The 20,080-nt window shown below is 39.3% G+C and overlaps 1 protein-coding gene and 1 long non-coding RNA gene across 8 annotated transcripts in view; one reads left to right on the top strand and one right to left on the bottom strand.

Annotated features, from left to right (window-relative positions):
* RAP1GDS1 (Rap1 GTPase-GDP dissociation stimulator 1) overlaps positions 1-14,217 on the top strand; it is an 88,423-nt gene extending 74,206 nt beyond the window's left edge. For all 7 annotated transcript variants that reach the window (XM_042812112.1, XM_042812110.1, XM_042812108.1 and 4 more), the window contains 8 exons: positions 2,174-2,317; positions 2,578-2,709; positions 3,105-3,239; positions 4,649-4,774; positions 5,748-5,887; positions 8,947-9,073; positions 10,560-10,688; positions 13,550-14,217. In XM_042812112.1, the coding sequence (XP_042668046.1) occupies positions 2,174-2,317; positions 2,578-2,709; positions 3,105-3,239; positions 4,649-4,774; positions 5,748-5,887; positions 8,947-9,073; positions 10,560-10,688; positions 13,550-13,677 (1,061 nt within the window). In that variant the 3' untranslated portion in view covers positions 13,678-14,217. The remainder of the gene's footprint in view (positions 1-2,173; positions 2,318-2,577; positions 2,710-3,104; positions 3,240-4,648; positions 4,775-5,747; positions 5,888-8,946; positions 9,074-10,559; positions 10,689-13,549) is intronic.
* LOC122156882 lies at positions 2,227-6,073 on the bottom strand. Its single transcript, XR_006167689.1, has 3 exons — positions 5,934-6,073; positions 3,893-3,981; positions 2,227-2,337 (listed from the first exon to the last, which is right to left on the bottom strand). It is a non-coding gene; the product is annotated as an uncharacterized LOC122156882 (long non-coding RNA).
* Positions 14,218-20,080: the final 5,863 nt, after the last annotated feature.

The following is a 20,080-nucleotide window of genomic DNA, read 5'->3' as shown; positions in this document are numbered from 1 at the left end:
TTCATTGGGAAATCATTTGCACTGAGTTTGGTGTTTGATGAAATATATTATCATCAGCCTCAGGGGACTGAAGTTTATAGTCTGGCTTGAGCAGTGAATGACAGTGACACATGCAGGACCACCCCTCCAGCACGTTCCTCTGAAAAGACTCACAGCGGTTTGTATAACCTTATATCTGCCCTTTAGGGAAAGCAAAACATCATGTAACCTGTGGAGCTGATTTGGAAAGCAGCTCAGGGTATGAAAGATAGGACAGTATTTGATGGCTCTATACATCTTCATCACCTCAGCATTAGAACTTGCTGAAATGGAATAAATTCTTAGAAGATAATTGTAGACTCAGAAGATTTAAGTTCCATCCTACTCTTCTCAGTATAAATCAAGACACATTTTGACTTCAATTTAACGATGTGATAATGTCTATTTTTGGCAGGTCCTTTGTCTTTTATTGCAAGTTATATGTAAAACAGGATTTCTTTTTTCAGTTCTGAAAAGGTACATTTTGCCAAAATACATTCATTTATTATATAATTACTAGAAGCAGCTCTAAGAAGTTCCAACCTTGGAGACTGACACAGAATTACTCTAACGTTCTGTGACACCAACATACTTCATTTCAAATGCTTAATTTTTATCTGTTTTACAGTCACAGTAAACTTTCATAGGTCTACTGTTGCTGAATGTAACTCAGCTGCTTGCACTGTGAGGCACTCAACTGAACTCTTCCACTGTGAAGCCAAGGCATACCTAAATGATTATGAGACCACTGTGCTAGTGCTGTTAGGTGCTTTTGATTATAGATCACTGACAACCAGCCATTATGCAAAAACATCTAGTTGAACTATTGGCAGAGTAAATTGAGGAGGGTTGTCTTGTTTGTTTGCTTGGGTGGTGGAGGGGTGTTACTGTTCAGGCATTTTTGTTCTGCTTTTTTAAGGACACAGATGTAGCAACTTCTACTTCAAGTCACAGCACCCAGTTATCTTATAACTGGATTGCTGGTGGTTTTTTTGTTTGTTTGTTTTTTTAAGTACACAAGCACAAAGTTGAGCAACAGCAGTAAATGGACAGAATCAGGCACATCCTTCAACAGAGAGATGGGACATTTTTCCTCACCCAACTGTTGCTTGTAAATTGTATGAAAAAATTACTTTTGCAGCTTTGGTCTTTAAAAATATTTTAACTTGAGCTAAGCTCCTTACACCATCTCATGCAGAAAACGTCCATACAAATGGCTATTATTTACACTTCTGCAGACCTTCGAGACTGTGCTCTCTGAAGTTGGGATGCAAAACTAATGGTATCACTTTCACATAATAAAAAGAGGTGGCACAGCATCAGGTGATTTGCCATTCTAACTTAACAGGAAGGGAATTCATATATATAAAGAAGGAGATATCCAGCTCTAAACTCACAGGAAAAAAAAAGCATTAAATATTGCGTTCTAGAGACAGAAAAATTATAGCTTCCAAATCCTATATTGCTACCTAAACAACCCATTCATCACCTTCTCTGTTGAGCCTCGTTTCCAGTAACTAAGGAATGAGCTTGCTTTAGCAGTTTCCAGCTTTTTTTTGGTCACAACAAATTTCTCTCCCAATCCAGCCTGCTGGATTTGGCTTTTCTGTACTCCTGAAGTCCTTGGAAAAGCGACCGAAGTCTTGGCTCAATTGAAAAAAATGTGTCATTACTTGCTCTGAAGTGTCATTTTTAGAAAATCTGTATTTTACACTTGCACAGCTCATTGAAGTCAGTGGCTCTTCTGTACACAAAACAGAAGATGCACTCCTAGCTTTGTTCTGCAACTCAGTCCAAATTCTTTGGAGAGCCCAAAGCACAGCATGGCTCGTATGAATGTGCTGTGTGAGAACCAAGATGCCAGACCATTTCTGCAAAGAAATATGCTCATTTTTGAGAAGAGCAGCTCCACACTGCTTCACAGTGGATAATGTGGTCTAAGGGCAGTCCAGAGCTGGGGGTGCACACCTGCTAGTTGAATTAGGATGGAAGTTGACCCTAATAATGCACATTTTTAAAAAAAGTGTGATTTTAGCTACACAAGTTGTCAGTGAAATACTTGACGTTGCTTCTAGTTTTGGCTGTCCTGCATGTAGGTACAATGGGTGTATTTTAAATTATAATGTTGACTCCTCCTATACGTGCTACTTCACAGATGTCATTAAACTGCAGCTGGTTGAAGCAGGCTTGGTAGAGTGCTTACTTGAGATTGTCCAGAAGACCGTCGACAGTGACAAAGAGGATGATGTTGCAGAGCTTAAAACAGCTTCTGATCTTATGGTTTTGTTACTGCTTGGAGGTAAGTACAGTGTGTCACTTCTGCAAAGCAACAGCAGACACATCTGTCATTTGGCTGCTGAATGTTACTACTTATTAGACAATTTTCAAATAACCTAAAGGAGCTGGCATTTAACATTTAGTAGGTTACGTTAGATTTCATTTGTCATCGAATTCAGAACTGGACTGATTGCAGCAAAGGTGGTAGAGCTTGACAAATATAAAGAAAATAATTTTCCCTAACATTTCTTTGGCTTGCTGACTGTCTGCTTTTTATCCCAGATGAATCCATGCAAAAGTTATTTGAAGGAGGAAAAGGCAGTGTGTTCCAGAGAGTACTTTCATGGATTCCTTCCAACAGCCATCAGCTACAACTTGCAGGAGCATTGGCTATTGCAAATTTTGCCAGAAATGGTAAGAATAGTCCATAGTATCTTATTTGTGTTTAACTGTACCCTTCTATCATGCTACATCTGTACATATACAAAGAAAATGTGTACACTCTGCTAAAGCTGGTAGCAAACTGTACAGCAACATCAGTAATTTCATATTTCACTAGCCTGAAAAGCATTACATCTATTTAAAAAAAAATTATTAAAAAATTTCACATTTGTAATAGATGTGTAGGGAATTTCTGCTTTCTGCAGTTCTTCTATCACTGTTCTAGATTTATCATGAGCATCACAAATCCCATTGACAGTGGTGGTCAAGCACTCCAACATCTGGAAAGGAGCAGGGAACTGAAACTTCCGTTCTTAAAAAGCATTCAAAATCTTTCATTCACAAGTGACTTGTCTCATCTTGCACAGACGGAAACTGTATCCATATGGTGGATAATGGCATAGTTCAAAAGCTGATGGATCTGCTAGACAGACATGTGGAGGATGGAAACGTAACTGTGCAACATGCAGCTCTGAGCGCGCTCAGAAACCTGGCTATTCCTGGTAAGCCTTCCTTTGCACTGCTACCTATCCAAGGAGAAATTCTGCTCTCTCGCCTTTGTAGCTTTTGCACAGTGATAGCAACTAGCATTTTTAAGTACATCACAGATCTATCAGCCATCCTTCGACACTTTGAATCCACAGTCTCATCCCCCACCAAGGAAAGGGCAGGGAGCCAAGGCTTCAGGAAGGCAGAGCGCTGCTTTTTGTTTGTTTTTATTTCATTTGAGTTCTCTTTCACAGCCCAAGGTCCCCACCAGACAACAGTGAGGAATATATTGAAACACTGCATCCCCCTCTAACTTCCTAAAGCTTTGCCTATTCAGAAGGTAGAGCTGGAGGTGAGCTGTTAGAATAGCCGGTCTGTTCTATTAGTTACTGTTTGGAGGCAATGGACTGAATGCTAATTTTTTCATTTTTAATAACTTCATTTGTGACTTTTGATTATGCAAACATAAGAGGCAGAGTATGTGCACATAAAACCCAAACAAACCTACGGTACTTGCGTATGCTTTCTAATACAAAGCCACAAAATAATTCTTTCATCCATTTAACCTTATTTTACTATTTTCAGTTTTGACAAACAGTAACTTTCTAAAAATGATTGTGCATACATATTAAACCCATGCAGCTTTTGTGCTACACCATTTGCTTACCTTGCTTAGGTAATTCTGTTAGCTTGCATCAGTTTGAAAGCTTCCCTGCAGCCTGTGCTCAGGAATGTCAGCCAGAGACCTACACAGGACTTAATGAATGTCAATATAGAAAAATGAGTAAGGAGTAAACGGCCCCAGTGATGAACTGCTTGTTAAATGCTACTCTGAAAAGAAATAAACATTTTTTAACTATGATATTGGATCAAGTTTACACCTTACATAGATTTCAGGGAGCTCCATGGAAGCAGAGAACTTAGACTAGTGGAAAGGATGAAGGAGAGCTCGGGCAGGCCACAGTGTTGCTTGCATCGAATATTACAAGTGGGAAGAGGTCACTCTGCTAATTGGATGCTTTAGTTCCCTTCCCTACATGAAAGAGAAAAGTGTTGTTGGGACTCAGAGAAGTTTCCCCATATTTTGGGGTGCAGGTAAGTACTGGCCTGGGCTTCTGCTTGGTTCATTTTGTGGAGGACTCCTTTCCTAAGCTGTGGTGGGGAAGTCTGGTTTCCACGTTTACAGTGAACACTAGAGGTTATAAGTGCATGCTGGGATTAGGCACTTCATTTTGCACGTGTGTCTCAGCAACCACAACATTTTTGTACAACACAGCATTGTCAGCACACACTCGTGTTCCTGAAGTCTGTGTTCACAAGCTATTTTTCAAACTGTCTGAAAAACTGCACCAAGACTGTCTTGGAAATAAACTGCATCTTCCAAAAATGTTCTCGAGATCATTCCTGTTCTTTATTCATGCAGTTGTAAATAAGGCTAAGATGCTATCAGCTGGTGTTGCAGAAGCAGTATTGAAATTTCTCAGATCGGAGATGCCCCCTGTTCAGTTCAAGCTGCTGGGAACATTACGAATGTTAATAGATGCACAAGGTAAAAATAAACTGTTTTCTATGTTAAGTGATTCACTTAGGTTCAGTCTGTGATATACTGCTAAAACTTACACAAGAAAAGCATTGGGTTTTTGTTTGTTTAATTTTATTCCTCAAGTTTTGGAATAAATACATCTACAAAGGCAGAGAAAAATGTGGGTTGATTTTTTTCCACCCAGAACTCCCAAACTGACTACCAGGGACCCTCAGAATAGATGTCAAATGCTTATTTACTTTCTTATTTCAAACCACTCCTACACTGTCACAATGTGAGAATGCACTGAGGTGTGGGAGTTGTAAGCTACCACTCCAGTTTTGCTGTTCACTTGCTGCATTTTCTAGCTGTACTGAGCTTCTTGGAGCATACTAATGCACTTGCTCAATGATAAATTGCAATTTCAAAATGACCAAACACCTTTCAGTTCTGCAGCTTATTCTGTACCTAGAATGTGTATTTTCGAAATTAATGTCTGTTAAGTTATTAATGAAATAAATCACCAAAATGTTTTCGACCTTGTACAGCAGATTCCTGGGGAAAAAAAGGAAATAAAAAGGAAGCTCAGAATATTGTAGTTTACCACAGCTATTAGCTGTGGTAATATAACTTCTATGAGTAGAAATTCATTGAAGAAACTTATGCAACCTATCATCTACAAGATTTAATTGATGACAGTGGTACTTTAAATTTTTTAACTAGTTCAACTGGGATTGGGACATTACCTGTATTTTCTTTGCTGTTAGTCAGTGCATAAAGTTCAAACAAAAAGTTGGGAACTGAGTCTGAGTATTTCTGATATTTGTCTCCATTTTTACTGGCTTTAATTGCTTCCATGCAACCTAGATTTTTCACACAGTACAAGCTGGCAAATTTCTACTCGAACTCCTTCTAGTAAGTAACTTTCAGCTTATTTTTCTAGCACTTGCTTAAAAAATGACAACTTCTCTGTTGTGTTGTTGGCTCCGGAAATATGTAGCAGAAGCAGCTGAACAACTGGGAAAAAATGCAAAACTGGTGGAACGATTGGTGGAGTGGTGTGAAGCAAAGGATCACGCAGGTGTGATGGGAGAATCAAACAGACTACTTTCTGCACTTATACGACACAGCAAATCTAAAGTAAGTTAGTGGTGAAAAAGCTCAGCTTGTAAGAACGAAGAGTTACCTCTGCACTTCATGCTGTTGGCAGCCAAAGCCTCTGGTATCTAAGTCTTGTTGAGAGTTAGGTTGGTTGATTTCCTATTTCATATCCTCTCAGCCTCCAGGACCTGCCAGTTCGACTGAAGCACCAGGTTTAAACACTCACTGGAAGTATGTGGGTTAAAAAATACAGAAGCCAGTCAAGGAACACTGTTAGAGTGCATACAGCTAAGTCTCAACCTGTTAGAATTTGCTCTATATCCAGCAGAAATTCAGCGTGCCATATTTTCTACTTAATGATAACTTATGAAGAGTCATTGCATTCAGTTATGATGATGTTGCTATATAGATATGTATCAAATTACTGAGATCCAGAAATAGGCTGTCCCTCTGCTCTTTTCACATGGTATTTCAGAGTTTTAAGATTTTAATGGACCATTAGAAATGATCCTCTTCTCTGAATTCTATCAGAAGCTTGCCTGTACGTGGTACAAGGTATGACATTAAGAGAAACTGTGAGCAATGAGTTTTGTCCCACCCATTACCTGTGTATCAATTTATATATAAAAGGATTTATCAGATCCAAGCACATCCAAGTCTTCACTCCTTGCTCAGGGGGAACATTAGATGAAACAGAGCCCTAGAAGGAGCACATGCATCTCCCCTAGAACCAATCTACTCCACGCTCTGACTTCGTTGGCTGAGTTTGGTGATACAAACCCAGGTTGCATCGTAACTGAGCTTAAAAGTAAGCAGCGTGATGTGGAGAACTCAGACCAATAGTGACTTCTTCATTTGTCCATGGTGTTTGCAAAGTGAAAAACAATCTGCAGTGTCTCTACAAAAACAAATCAATAGGACTTACCGAGACAAACACTTTCACTGATTTCTAGACTACTGTGTCTTTTTAAAGCTCACTCTCCATTTTATGTCCAGTTTTCCCACCCCAAGTTCTATACCTTCCCCTCGTATCACTTACAAATGCCATGCGTAGATGGTGTAAGAAGGCACAGATGCAAGTTATTAATACTCCCTACAAGAAAACAGAATTTAATCCTAAATGCAGAGACACTATTAATGGCTTGAAATAGATATTAAGATGGCACTTAATGGAATTATCACAGTTGAATTTCTTCGTGGTTTAGGTATTTACAGGAGAAACTTCTTTGGTAGAATAAAACAGCTGAGAAGGTGGTTGGGTTTTTTTTTAATGCATTTACTGCCCTCTAGGCTTGGACTGTGGACATAACTGGTTCCATAGCACACATTAGATTTGAAATCATTTTTTATTTAATAGTACTTGGGCTAATATTGAGAAAGGCAGCAGTGGTTTAGGAACTTCTATTCTAACTCACAGGTACATACTCCCTTTGTTAAGTTGCAGGAGTACCCAAACCTGAGTTATCTGACTTAGCAGCTCTTACCTGCTTGGCACTGCCATTTTGAAGGCAATGCTCAACTACAGTTATTAAAATTTGGATGTCAAGGCAGATAGCCAAAATTCCCCACAAAGTCAAACAGAAATTAGCAGCTCCCAGAGTACTCCAACAAGTCTCAAAGCCACTAATGAGTTTCCACCAGAAAAATCACAAGTGAGAAAAACTATCCTTGCAAGTAAGTAAAAATACAGAAATACTTACATACTTGCAGACATGACACAATTTAAAAATGTTTTTTCCTGACTGACAAATTCTTGAGCCATTAGGCTGTGACTTCTGCCACAAGGATCTTCAAGTATCTTCAATGTGATCATCTATAAGTATTTCAGTTTTCAAGGTTGTGATCATATTGTGTCTTTTTCCTTGCACAAAGAATGTCCCCGCACAGTCTATGCAAGCACTGAAACAAATTATTCTAAACACACGTATCAGTTAATGAGCTGGGCTTGTGGTTGGAATTACAAAGAGACATGTGCTTTAAATGGAAATTCAACAAGCTTATAAATTTAAATTGGATTCTTATTTCAAGAAACAACTACTGCTTCAAATCTTTGCATCCACAAAACAAATAAAAAATAAATTAAAAAGGCAAACCACATTTCCTTGGACAGTTGCCCCTTGGCATGCAAAATTATCCAACTTCCAAGCAAACTATTTTCAAGTATTTTTTGTGCACATAATGATGAAAATTTGCTTTATGTGCAAACTAGCTTTTTAATGATAGCATACAGGTAATCAAAATGCATACACCAGAGATTTTTATTCACTCTTCATTACATATGTAATGCAGATCAAATTTTGAACTTGAAAAGAGAATCCTGTTTGCATATATTTGAACTGTTTAAAGTCACTTAACCCATCCAGCATTTTTATTTCCTAGATCTTAGTCAACAGTCCATTTTAATTGCTGGCTTTAGAAAAAAAATTATCAGTACCTCGTAACTGTCCTTTCCTCACCTGCTTCATATTTGAAGCATAAATTTACAATATTTCAAGAGAATGTTATTCATATTCCTACCTAATTCTAAATTGTAGTACACAATTTCTATTAAGTAGCAGATATATTTGTGATCTCACCTCTCTGAACTTCTCGAAGAAACTAAAAATCCATGGAGAGATGAAGACATCTGGATGCCAACATTATTAAACTGTATTCTTATATTTCCTTATTTCAATTACAAAATTTTTGGGGTGGGTTTGATAAGCTGCCCTGAACATGACAACATAAAAGGAAAAATTAATAATCTTTGAACACCAGCTAAGTTCAAACACCACAAAGGGTATTCACTGTTAGGCAACTGGCCATCTGCCATAAGAACTGAAGTTATAGGTGGTAACTTGGAAAAGAGCAATATGTCTCTTAAATTGGTTGACTGGCTTGGTTTAATAAGCTCTATATTATAATTGCAGTGTTAACAGCAGATTATTTGTAGGCTCACATGCACATACATTTACATGTAACGCAATTAAATGTGCATATAAGCAATCAGTATCCTTACCACGATAACTTTGTTTAAATGCAATATGTAATGTTTAAAATGTTTAAACTTTGTTTGTATGTAATGCAGAATTTTTTCATTACTATGCCATTTATTTTAGGATGTAATTAGGACGATTGTACAGAGCGGTGGCATCAAGCATTTAGTAACCATGGCAACCAGTGAACATGTAATAATGCAAAACGAAGCTCTCGTTGCGCTGGCACTAATAGCAGCTTTAGAGTTAGGTGAGTATCCCATCAGCTAACTGCCTGTGTTCTTCTGTGCCTGTGCTCAAAAGAAACCCTACAGGGAGAGTCCTGTGAGTTTATTTTACAACGTAGAACAGGCTGCTGCTTCCATCTCCTTTTTCATTGCATGGAAATACATGGCAATTCATGCAAAGAAATAGGCAAGAAATAAGTTTATGCAGAAAATTGAAGTTTGATAGTTATATCTACTTCTCTATTCTGATAGGTGATCACAGATTCTAGAACAACCTCCATGAGATTTCAGATAAAATCTAATAGTTAATAAAATTGTAATTTAGAGTGTAAACTATGTGACTGAGGCCTGTGTACACTGAAATGATCAATCCCCTCTTGAAAGGGCTTATCAAAGTAAAGCTTTCACTTATCTAATCAGTGGGAGCTAAAGAATACATATAGAGGTAGATGAGGCCCCAAAATATGTCTATTGCTACTATTAAATTCCACAGAAATAGATGCTAAAGTTGCCATATGAAAGCAGAGATGATTACATGCCTCAACTTCATAGAATGGCATAGGTTGGAAGGTACCTTAAAGATAATCACTTCCACACCCTCCCGCCATGGGCAGGACTGCCAACCACTAGATCACACTGCCCAGGATCCCATCCACCTTGGCTTTGAACATCTCCAGGGATGTTGGAATCCATAACTTCTCTGGGCAACCTGTCCCAGTGCCTCACTGCCCTCTGAGTAAAGAATTGCCTCCTAACAAGTAACTTAAATCTCCCCTAACTCAGATTACCAAACAAAGAAGGGTAAATGCCCCGTGGGGGCTTTGTCCTGTTTGTTTATTAATTAATATCATGAACTAAACAAGTATTGCATACTTTTGTTCTTGATTTCATCTCTCGTCATTGTGTACCCACAGAATGCTACATTCAACCTCCAAATCACTGCCAATAATGCATCAGAATTTTTGACTGAAAGGAAATGATAAATTCACATGAGTCTTCTAATCCTGCAGACATCTAAAGGTTTCAAGCCTGAATTCAGTATGTTTCCTAGAAAACTACAAAGGAGAAAAAATCATGCTCTGATCTCGCAAAGCCTTTCACAGTCTTAACAGGCCTTGAGCTTCCCTACCACGGAGTCAAGAATTTCAGTGTCTGCACTGAACTCAGACAATCTTTCTAAAGGGAAATTCAGGCAGTAGAAGTCTTCCATGTTTAAATGTTGCAAGTGTTGACTTAAGTAGCTAGAAAGCCAGGCACATTTTCCATTAGCTCACTGCATATTTAAGATTGGATTTTATCACTGAACATAGTGATTGTCTTTTCAAGCAGTTAGGTTATTTTGCATTTTTATAGCAAGAGCTGTGATTCCTATCACCATGCCATCTAACATGTTCTACCACAGCACCAGTTTCACTACAGTGAAAGATCCATGCTTCCATAGAAGGATAAAACACAAAAGTACCAAACGAAGCACCAATTCCAGTTTCACAGCTTTCACTTGTATTTCAGTCACTGCTGAAAAGGATCTTGAAAATGCTCAGCTTGTTCAGATTCTATACAGACTGCTATCAGATGACAGGAGCGCTCCAGAAATAAAATACAACTCCATGGTGCTGGTCTGTGCCCTTATAGGATCTGGTGAGTATTTGAGAGGGACTGCTTTCCTAAAACATTTATATAATTAACCTTTCTGTAGAATAAACATAGGGCATGTGCAAATACACTAGTTCCCTGTTCACTATGAATGTGCACAGAGTGGCTCAATTTACTGTGACACTTTATTTACCGGGTCAAGAAAAAGAAGCTGTTAACTGTTTTGGATATTAACTACAGAAATCAGATTCTAGCTTTTGCAGGATGCAGGTTGATCCCAGAAATTTGAGCTATCTGGAAGTTTGACAGGAAAAAAATGAAAGATGTTTTAAACTGTACAGTATTGGTCTCTCTGTACAAGCATGCAGATAAGTTAATTTTCACCTTTAACTGTAAGTTCCATGTAACTGACATATAATGGTTGCTTTGTTGTTTTTCTTTAACTTAAGTTAAAATTAGGTGGAAGAGAAATTTGCAAGGTACCTCTTGACCTTAAATTCCTACAAGAATTGCAGGAAGTTAAAAAAAGACAAGAAATACTTGCAGGGACACATACAAACAAGAACTTAGTACAACACGTAGATGTAGTCCTGCGACTACATCCCTCCCTGTGAGGAGGGATCCTCACTCACCTTGCTAGGAAAGGTTCTTCCCTTGGCAACCTGAGCATGCTCCAGGCACAACTGTTTGTGGTCGTTTTGGATGATGAACAGGAGGTGCTCCAACACATGCAACTGCCAGACATGACGATACAGGGAATGGAGCAGGATATAACAAGGAAATTTGATCTTCAAATAAGGATTCAAGTGGCTGCATTTCTTTTACTCACTGTGACATTGTTGTGTGCACTGACAACAAAAATAATCACCCTCAGAAATTCTGCCTGACGCTTGCACTTTCACTTCTCCAAGTCCTGTCACCTGCAAGATTGACCGACAGCATTATTTAAAGTCAAATAACTGTCTCCCTATTCCACCAGAATAAGGGAGCAGTCTTCCCTTATTTTTCCAGGGTTATCCAAGTGGCAGAGATCGGTCGCCACCACCGTAAGCACTGCCTAGACGTTAGGCATCTTGGCATTCTCCCAGGGAGCAGAGAGCACATTATTGCAATGCACAGCTGTGAAGTCGTCAGAGCTGCCCCAATGTTCAACCCTGCTTCCTCATGAATAGATCCGTGTAAAAATAGCCAGTATATAATAGCAACAACTGAGCAACTCTGGTATTAAGTTTTGTTTACCAATTGATTTTAATCAGAGAAGTGAAATCACAAAGAGCAAAGTCCACTCTTGCGTGTGAAAATATGAAACATATCTCTTCCAGCTCTGTTGCTGCTAACGTTTTCCCCAGTCTCCATATTTTTCATTTACAAATTCCCATGTAAACAGACCTCTGTAGCCATAGTTAGTAAAAGCTAGCAAATGGTTGTACTGTTTCAATTATTAGTAAGTTTAATTCTCCAGTGTCCAATCTTGTTACTGTCCTTAGTTATAGAATAGTATTTGATACTGCCAACAGCTGTGTTAGCAGAAAATACACATGCTTAAATACATGATTTTTGCCACCTGAAGTTACTGTTGAAACTGAGTGAATGGGTGAGAAGAGGGAAGAATGAGGGCAATGGACAATGGAAGTGTGTAACCTAAGGAATAAGCAAAAGCAGAGTATTCCTAGATAGCACAGTGACTTGTGTGCAGTGGTCACAGAAATGTGCAGAGCACAACTGATCAGCTAACTGTAAATCACAGCAAGCTCCTAAAAGGCAGTTCAGTAACACTGCTTAAGCTTGATGATATCTTAGGGGAATGAAAATGCCTACACAGCCTAAGCACCCAACAGCTTCACTGACACTGCTCAATATATACTGGGTCCCAGGCACACAGCAGCATGAGAATTCTCAACACACAAAGACAGGGATAACTACAAGAAAAAAAAAAAAAGTGAAAACATGTGAACAAGAAAGTAGGAAGGGAAAGAAATGCCCAAGTGTGCTGTAAGGAAAAGCCGTAGATATGCATAGCATATATAGCATAGCTAATCTGAAACAGCTGGTTGGGTTTCTTTCTGGGAAGCCCAGAGATTTAAGCCCCTAGCAGCACCTGGGAAGCAAAAAAAATACACGTAGGTGTTTGTTGCTGAGCGAGTTCACTAGAATGGACTAAACAGGATATGAAACAAAACCAGCTGCTTTGGCTCTTAACTGTGAGAAGTCTAGAGCAGAGGGCTTTGAGTAAGCTCCCTACTTTAAAAAATAAAATAAATAAATGAATTGCATCAGTTTTGAGTACTGTTCCCAACCTTTCCTTTTTAACATCAAGAAGAATGCTATCCAGGATGAGAACCACGAAACAGTCTCAGAGTTTCAAGTCAAACATAAATGCTGTATACATAACACACAACATTAGCTGATGACTTGTGACAAGATCAGAACTGAACTGTAAATGGGCAGCTACCAGCGACCAGGTGGTGACATATCCTCTTCACACTCTCACACGACCAACCAGAGATGATTTGAAACAAATGAGCTACACAGTGAACCCTTCAGGCAAACTTGTTCATTCCATCAAAATAGTTTAAGGAATCAAACAAAAACATTCAATTAAAAAACTTCTTAAGCATCTTTTTTGAAAGGCATTCCAGGTGGATTTTTGTAACTGCTATGCAGAAAATTCATCCTTCATCTCTAGCTGAAATCTGTAGTGTCTGGGCAAGCCCAAGGCCCCAGAGACTTCTTCTATTCTTAAAAGCAATTCAGAACAGTAAATAAAAAGATGATATTTATAGGCTTATGCGTATACAATGGGTACAGGGTAGTGCTGACACTTTCCTAAGTGTCTCATACCATGCTTAACTGTTCTCTTGCCCATCTCATACAAAGCACTGTTTCTTCTACTATTTCTTTTCCAGAATCTCTCCAAAAGGAAGTGCAGAACATGGCGTTCCTAGAAGTTGTATCAAAACTCCGCAGCCATGAGAACAAAACTGTTGCCCAGCAGGCCTCGCTAACAGAGCAGAGACTCGCTGTAGAAAGCTGAGGAAGGTCTTGTTTTCACTGCATCCATCACAGATTCCACCTTCATCCTTTGTCCTGCTGTCTCTCCTGCTATGTTTTCCACTGTATCACTTGTGCATGCGTGTAATGTCCCCACACAAATTGATGAACTGCTGTAGGTACCCATCCAAAAAGATTTCTAAAAATTCATAGGTGGTGTTAACATGAACCCGTCTCTACCCGTAACTGTTCTACTTGTATTCTTGTTGCTTGGGCCACATAGTAGAATGTGCATGTTGTAGTCCTATGATGATGTAAAAGTGGTACTACACAATGACTCTTTCCTCACAACCCCCCTAACTGCATAACAATGTACTACTAAATTAGGGACAGTACAAGATGCAGCAAGTCCAGGCTAGTGCACTGACTGTAGGATTAAGAAGTAAATCTAGCTCCATTTTTGGTGCTCTGAAAAGGCAGGTTTGAATGCAATGTACTGCTGCTCATTCACTGGTCTTGCCTATTAATGTCAAACTCATGATACCTAGAGGTAAACAAATAAAAAATTCAGTGCTTTCACTTATCCTGTGGTTTGTCCTTTTTCATATTCACACACAGAACCTGTGACAGTACCAGCACGTACTGGTGAAGAGCCCTTGTTCCTGGCTCTGGCCCCAACACAATCACTGACTGCCTTTCAGCTGCAAGAATACAAAGGAAACAATTCCAGCCTCTTTCACTGTGTGCTCACACAGAGGCACTGCGGTGGTTTAACAATTGTGGGTTTCAATGGCAGAAGCTATGCAGTACTTATTCCATAAGGCCATGTAGGTACAAGTGCTGTCAGGCTTGCTTGGGTTGGGTGGGTTTTTGTTACTGTGGTTTGGTGGTTGTTTTTTTTTTTTAAGATGGATTTTAAAAGGCATATCTCGCAGCAGCTTATCTAGAGAACCCATCAAGTGAGAAACGCATGCAACTCCTCAGCCAGGTAAAGGAGAATTCAGTGCTCCCAGTGCTATCCAAAATCTCAAGCTCCTTGCTTATCAACACAAGTCAAACCTGGAGCCCAAGCACCCATGTGACTCCACACCATATGGTTGCAAAAGACAGCTTTTGACCATTCCAAATTCACTGCCAGGCTCTCTGAAATCACTGGGCATCCCACACCGTGATGGGAAGATGCCACTCATGCCAGGAAATGAGTTATGCACAGAAGCTGCATATGAAAAGAGAATGGACACTTTCTTCAGTTTTTTTCAGATTTGAGATTGTGCCAAAACCCAACAGATGCTACAGGAGTATTCACACAAAATTTCCCATCCATTTAATCCAGTGCCAGAAATTAACTGGCAACAATCAGTAAAATGCAAAGAAAAAGCTTCAAGTACCAACTGTACAAAAGCCTCTTATTTAAAAAATAAGTAAATAAATTCAAAAGACATTTTAGTATAGTAGCAATATTAGTATTAGTAGCAATAAAGCCACCTCCAGAACATATTGTTGTGAACATAGATTATAATCCCATGATAAGAGGCTGTGAATAATGCAGAACCTGTACACTGGTAAATGCAGCCTGCATGTTTACATCACAGCTCACAGCAGGCCCATATGAGCCCAAGTTTTCTCAGGCATGGAAAGAATTTCCATTAATTCCAATAGATTCCAAAATACATTAGAAAGGCCATTTAGCAATGACATACCCAGTTCTAGATTCTTTATTCCTTTATACAATGGTATAAACCACAAGTTCTCACATAAGCAGGGCATAACAAAGGGGTGACAACTCCCATTCACCTACGTGTCTAATCGGACTTCAAGTTAAAATATCAAACATTTCCTATTACTGAATTTTAATTAGAGATGCTATTGGCACAGCAAGCATAAAGGCCAACAGTGATACCCTTTAATTTTCAGATGGTTTCCTAGGACAGAATATGAAGTGACTTACACTTCTAGATAAAATCCATGCTAAGCCTACACAAGTGGAAGTGAAGATGGTTTTATATCATGGCAGAAGAAGGCAACTGAAGAGATTATCTGTTCACAAAAACGCTGCACTGATCTGAGGCATGTGTCAGCCTGCAGGATATTTCTATGCAGTTGGCAAATCATTTATCCTCTCAGTCTCTCTTCATTAGAGAAACAAGATCTAAGAACAAACACAGTACAAAATAAGACCAGATTTATGCTGCACTATGCTGTTCCCATCTCTTTGCCTGCAATAGGACTAGAAAGAAGCATGTGCACTTGGGCAGCGTGTAACCTATCACAGCCAGAAGCTGTCTCAAGAGAAATGATCATCACTTGGCCCAGTTCATTCCAACTCACTGATTGCACTAGATCAGTGACAGATGACAAACAGCTCACTGGCCCATAGATGTTCAGAAACTTTATTTCTTGGTGAAATTTATGAGAAATGCCTCTCATGGAGCCCCTTCAGCCAGAACAGAGCTACATCTTTGTACTCAATGCAGAATCCTGATCAAGCCAGGTAAAGGCTAAGATGAAGGCAAGATTTTCCACTGTCAGAACAGTGGTGATAACTACTGTAGGGGGAAATGAATCAGGGTACTGACCTCCCAAGAACATTTGGAAAGTCTTTCCAAGAGGTTTTCTCAATCTGTTTTCCAAAGTGCCTCAAATCTACTATGCTTGTTTATTACTGCAAAACAATGCAGGTTGATGAAACACTGTATTTCAGATACATTGAAGTGGATTTGCTTTCCCTATAGCTTTTGAAATACTAAGTTTTTTTCTCTGTGTAAACAAGTACAAGACATCATCACACATTTTTACCTGCACAATTCAATAAGCCAGCTCTCACTATTTCTATTTGAGATATTACACTTAGAACAATTAATTTCCCACTTTCCTTTACAAAAGCTTAATGCATGACAAAATGCTATACCCCTTCGTGCTGCTCCCTGCAGAGATACAACTTCTGAACACTTCACGGTCACTAAAATGGCTATGGTAGGAGCTCCAACAGCTGTACTGACCAGCAGCCACAGCAGCGTGAGGAACACCAGTGACCTGTCAGAAACAAACAGAGCACATTTGTTAGATGGATTTCAGTAACAGCTGACACTCGATGTGAGTTTTCATCTCTTGAGGATGTGTTGTTGAAGTATTAGCTTATTACTTATTTAAGGGCAGATACTGGCAACACACAGCATGTTTCACAACTACCTCAAAATGTAAATTCTATTTGCAAGTGAGACCCAGGGTTTTATTTCCCCTGCTAGTCTGGGGGAGAGAACAGGATGGCTTTTCCCAGAGGAGTTTTTGCCTGAAATTTGTATCTTCAGCATTGTGTGCTACACCAAGAGTACACAGTCACAACACCATATTTCACGCAATTTTATTTATAAAATTGTAATTATCTAACAAATTGCATATAAAATGATTTACTTCAAGTAAATACAGAGTACTGCACAACTATTAAAACTATTGTGTTGTCCATCATAAGTGTATTAAAAACTAAAAAATGAGTCTATTAAAAAACAAAAACTCAAGAACACAAGTAGCATGACCAAGACCACTTTCAATAGCTTAAAATGAATTACCAGGAAGTTGCATTAACTTCCTAAGTATACTCCAGTTACATCCATTGAGATCAGCATGTGATACAACACCACAGTCTAATGCTAAAGATGACAAGTAATACATATGCACCTGATCTATGCTTTTCTCCCAGACCGAGGATAACCAGTCTGAAATCAGATAACTAAAGCTCAAGTCAAACTCTACTGGGCATGCAGTTCTGTTATACCAATACTTTCAATCAGTAAATGTAGTTGGCTTTTACAATCAATTTTACATCTGATAAAAAAAGGAACACAAGAGAATACATTCGTATAAAAAGGAGTGATACATAAAGGGTAAATATCAACACTTTCCTTGTGCCATCGGATGAACCAAGCGCAGAGATTCAGTTCAAATTGATCTGGAACACACTTATCACAGATGGATCTGAGCCACAAAACTCAAATCCCATCCTCACCAGAGACCAAGGCAGCATCAAGTCCATCTCTACTGAGTACACAGCATGAACATGAACACACATACAGATGGAGCTTCTCGTCAACAACTTTGTATTGCTGAAACACAATAGACAGCTAGTAGCCTGGCATGGCTGAACTCCCACATGGTGCACGCTAGCAGTCACGATGTTGCTGCACATTAGGGGAAGAAGATCTTTCTTTTCTTCAAGTGGCAAAGTTTGGTACACAGCAGATCTAACAAAGTAGATTGTTTAGTTTGCATTATACAGTTTTGCTATCAAATACAGGCACCTCAAAAAGCTTCAGAGAGAAAACAAAACTGGAAGAGAGAAACTGGAACCTTCACCAGTTCTTGATATCTGTTGAGATCTAAACTCCCCCCTAATCATTTGCAGAACAACCACTACAATGCACCCAAATGGCACACATACAACAAGAAAGGAAATGGAATTAAGAATACACATGAGAGTTTCTCTTGTGACCAACATTGTTCAATTGTGACCAATTTTGTCAAGGGCATCTCTAATGAAGTAAAAATGCAGATTAACATCCAAGACCACAGCAATTCAAATAGCACCACGCTTAGTCCTGCCGCAAGTGATACTTACCTCCCAAAACAGGTAGTGGCCACTGACTCTGATACTCCAGTTTACAACCTAATATTATTCTCCTAATACCAAGTAGCAAAGGAAAAATGCAAGGCAGGTCCTGATACTAACAGTGCTTTCCCTTCTCCGAGCGCTTGCTGCAATTGGGCCCGAAGACACTAGGTGGCAGGCGACTAAAGAGCTTCTGCCTCACCGGCAAGGCGAACTAAAGCGAAAATGGCCACTTGCTGTGCTCAGGTTCGGCCAGCAAAGTTGCACGGTGGATATCTTGCTTGTCAGTATAAACACTTTGAGAGTGAAAAGCAATCATGTGCAAGAACCATTTAATCTGCATGCTACTATTTACATTTCAAACACTATTTACACACCAGAACCACAATTAGCCTCTCTCATAAAGGGAGAGACAGCTTTCAGAACAGAGCTCACTTGAGCAACATCTCCACTGCTTCAAACTCTAAGGGGTACAATCAAAATTACGGATTTTGAAACAAAGATATCTACTCTCGGCCAAAACAAACAAAGACAAACCAAACATTTGTTCATTAGGTATCAAAAAAAAAAAAAAAGGCTTTAAAAAAAGCTTGTGAATATGGAGAGAGAGAATTTAGGGAGCGGAGGAGCAAGAATTGTGGAACCCTTTGCTAGGGCTCAGTGGAGAATTCAGAAATGGCTTTAAAATCAGGGCCATCACTAAAGTACAAGCAGACGTCTAAGCAGCAACATTCCCATTACATAGCACGTGCGCAGCAAACAGCAGTCTCATGCTTCACAAGGGGCCACAAACGTGACAACAAATTTCTGAGCAACTACTGCAGATTAAGGAAAGTTACAGTGACTTCTGAATTCACCTTATCCACTAGCCCAACAGGCAAGCTAGAGATTGCCAAAAGGTTGTACTGCCTACCATATCTTATTGCTTTGGAAAATGAGCCCATGTAACTGGCAGTTGTGCTCTAGTTGTGCTCACCTGAAGTTTCTGTAAGGTTTCCTGGAAGAAAGCTTGATTGATTTTGGCAGGCTCTGACCATAACAGATTGACCTCCAAGGCTTCCCACAAGCCTTCCAAATTGGACACCTAAGCTGCCAATAGCTGGGGCATTTCTAGGACATCTAATCCAATCTGTGGACAGAAATGTGGGATTTAAATGTGCAATACAGGCAGGCAATCCTGAACATTCAGTGTTCATCCATCAAATAACTGCAAAAACGAGAAAAGTTACAGGGAGTTGAGGGGCAGGGGATGGAACTAGCATCTGCAGCAAAAAATACAAGGCCTGGAAAAATAAATTTAGTGGGGTTTTTTTAATAAGAAAAGTAACTCTGGGACTCACAAGATATGTTGAACATTTGTGAGCACATGTGCAAATACTGAGAAAAAGACTTGCTCACCTCAGATCATTTACCTTCCTATCAGTCTTACACTGCCAGTGCACATTCAGCAGACCGGAGCTCAGAAAGCAGCACAACAAGGCAAAAGGCCAATACAGAAAAACTGCAGAAATTCAAGTAGAAGAATGGAAGTTGTCTTCAGAAGCCCATAGCAGCAGAAGTACCATTCAAGATCAGTGGCAATAAGGAATGTTTCTGTAATAGAGACTTCTTTTTCTTCAAAGCAAAGTGCTGGGTCATATATCAAGGCTCTTGAATGAAGGAGTTATTTCCTGAACCAGACTTCTTTGATTTCTCCCCATACCATTTCATCAGTGCAGCATCAGAGGTGCTGGTGATCTATCTGTCCTGCTGCTATCAAGCAAAATGGTGTGTCCCTTTGTGGGAAACAAACACCAGTAACTCCTCAAGATGAGGAGTGACTAAGAAAAACATAACACTGTGG

This window comes from Centrocercus urophasianus, unplaced genomic scaffold (genome assembly GCF_019232065.1).
Source record: "Centrocercus urophasianus isolate 14NV4802_14NV808 unplaced genomic scaffold, USGS_Curo_1.0 seq_13, whole genome shotgun sequence".
In the NCBI taxonomy this organism is placed as follows: Eukaryota; Metazoa; Chordata; class Aves; order Galliformes; family Phasianidae; genus Centrocercus; species Centrocercus urophasianus.
The sequence above is the reverse complement of the archived record's forward strand: the minus strand, read 5'-3'. Positions and strand labels throughout refer to the sequence as shown.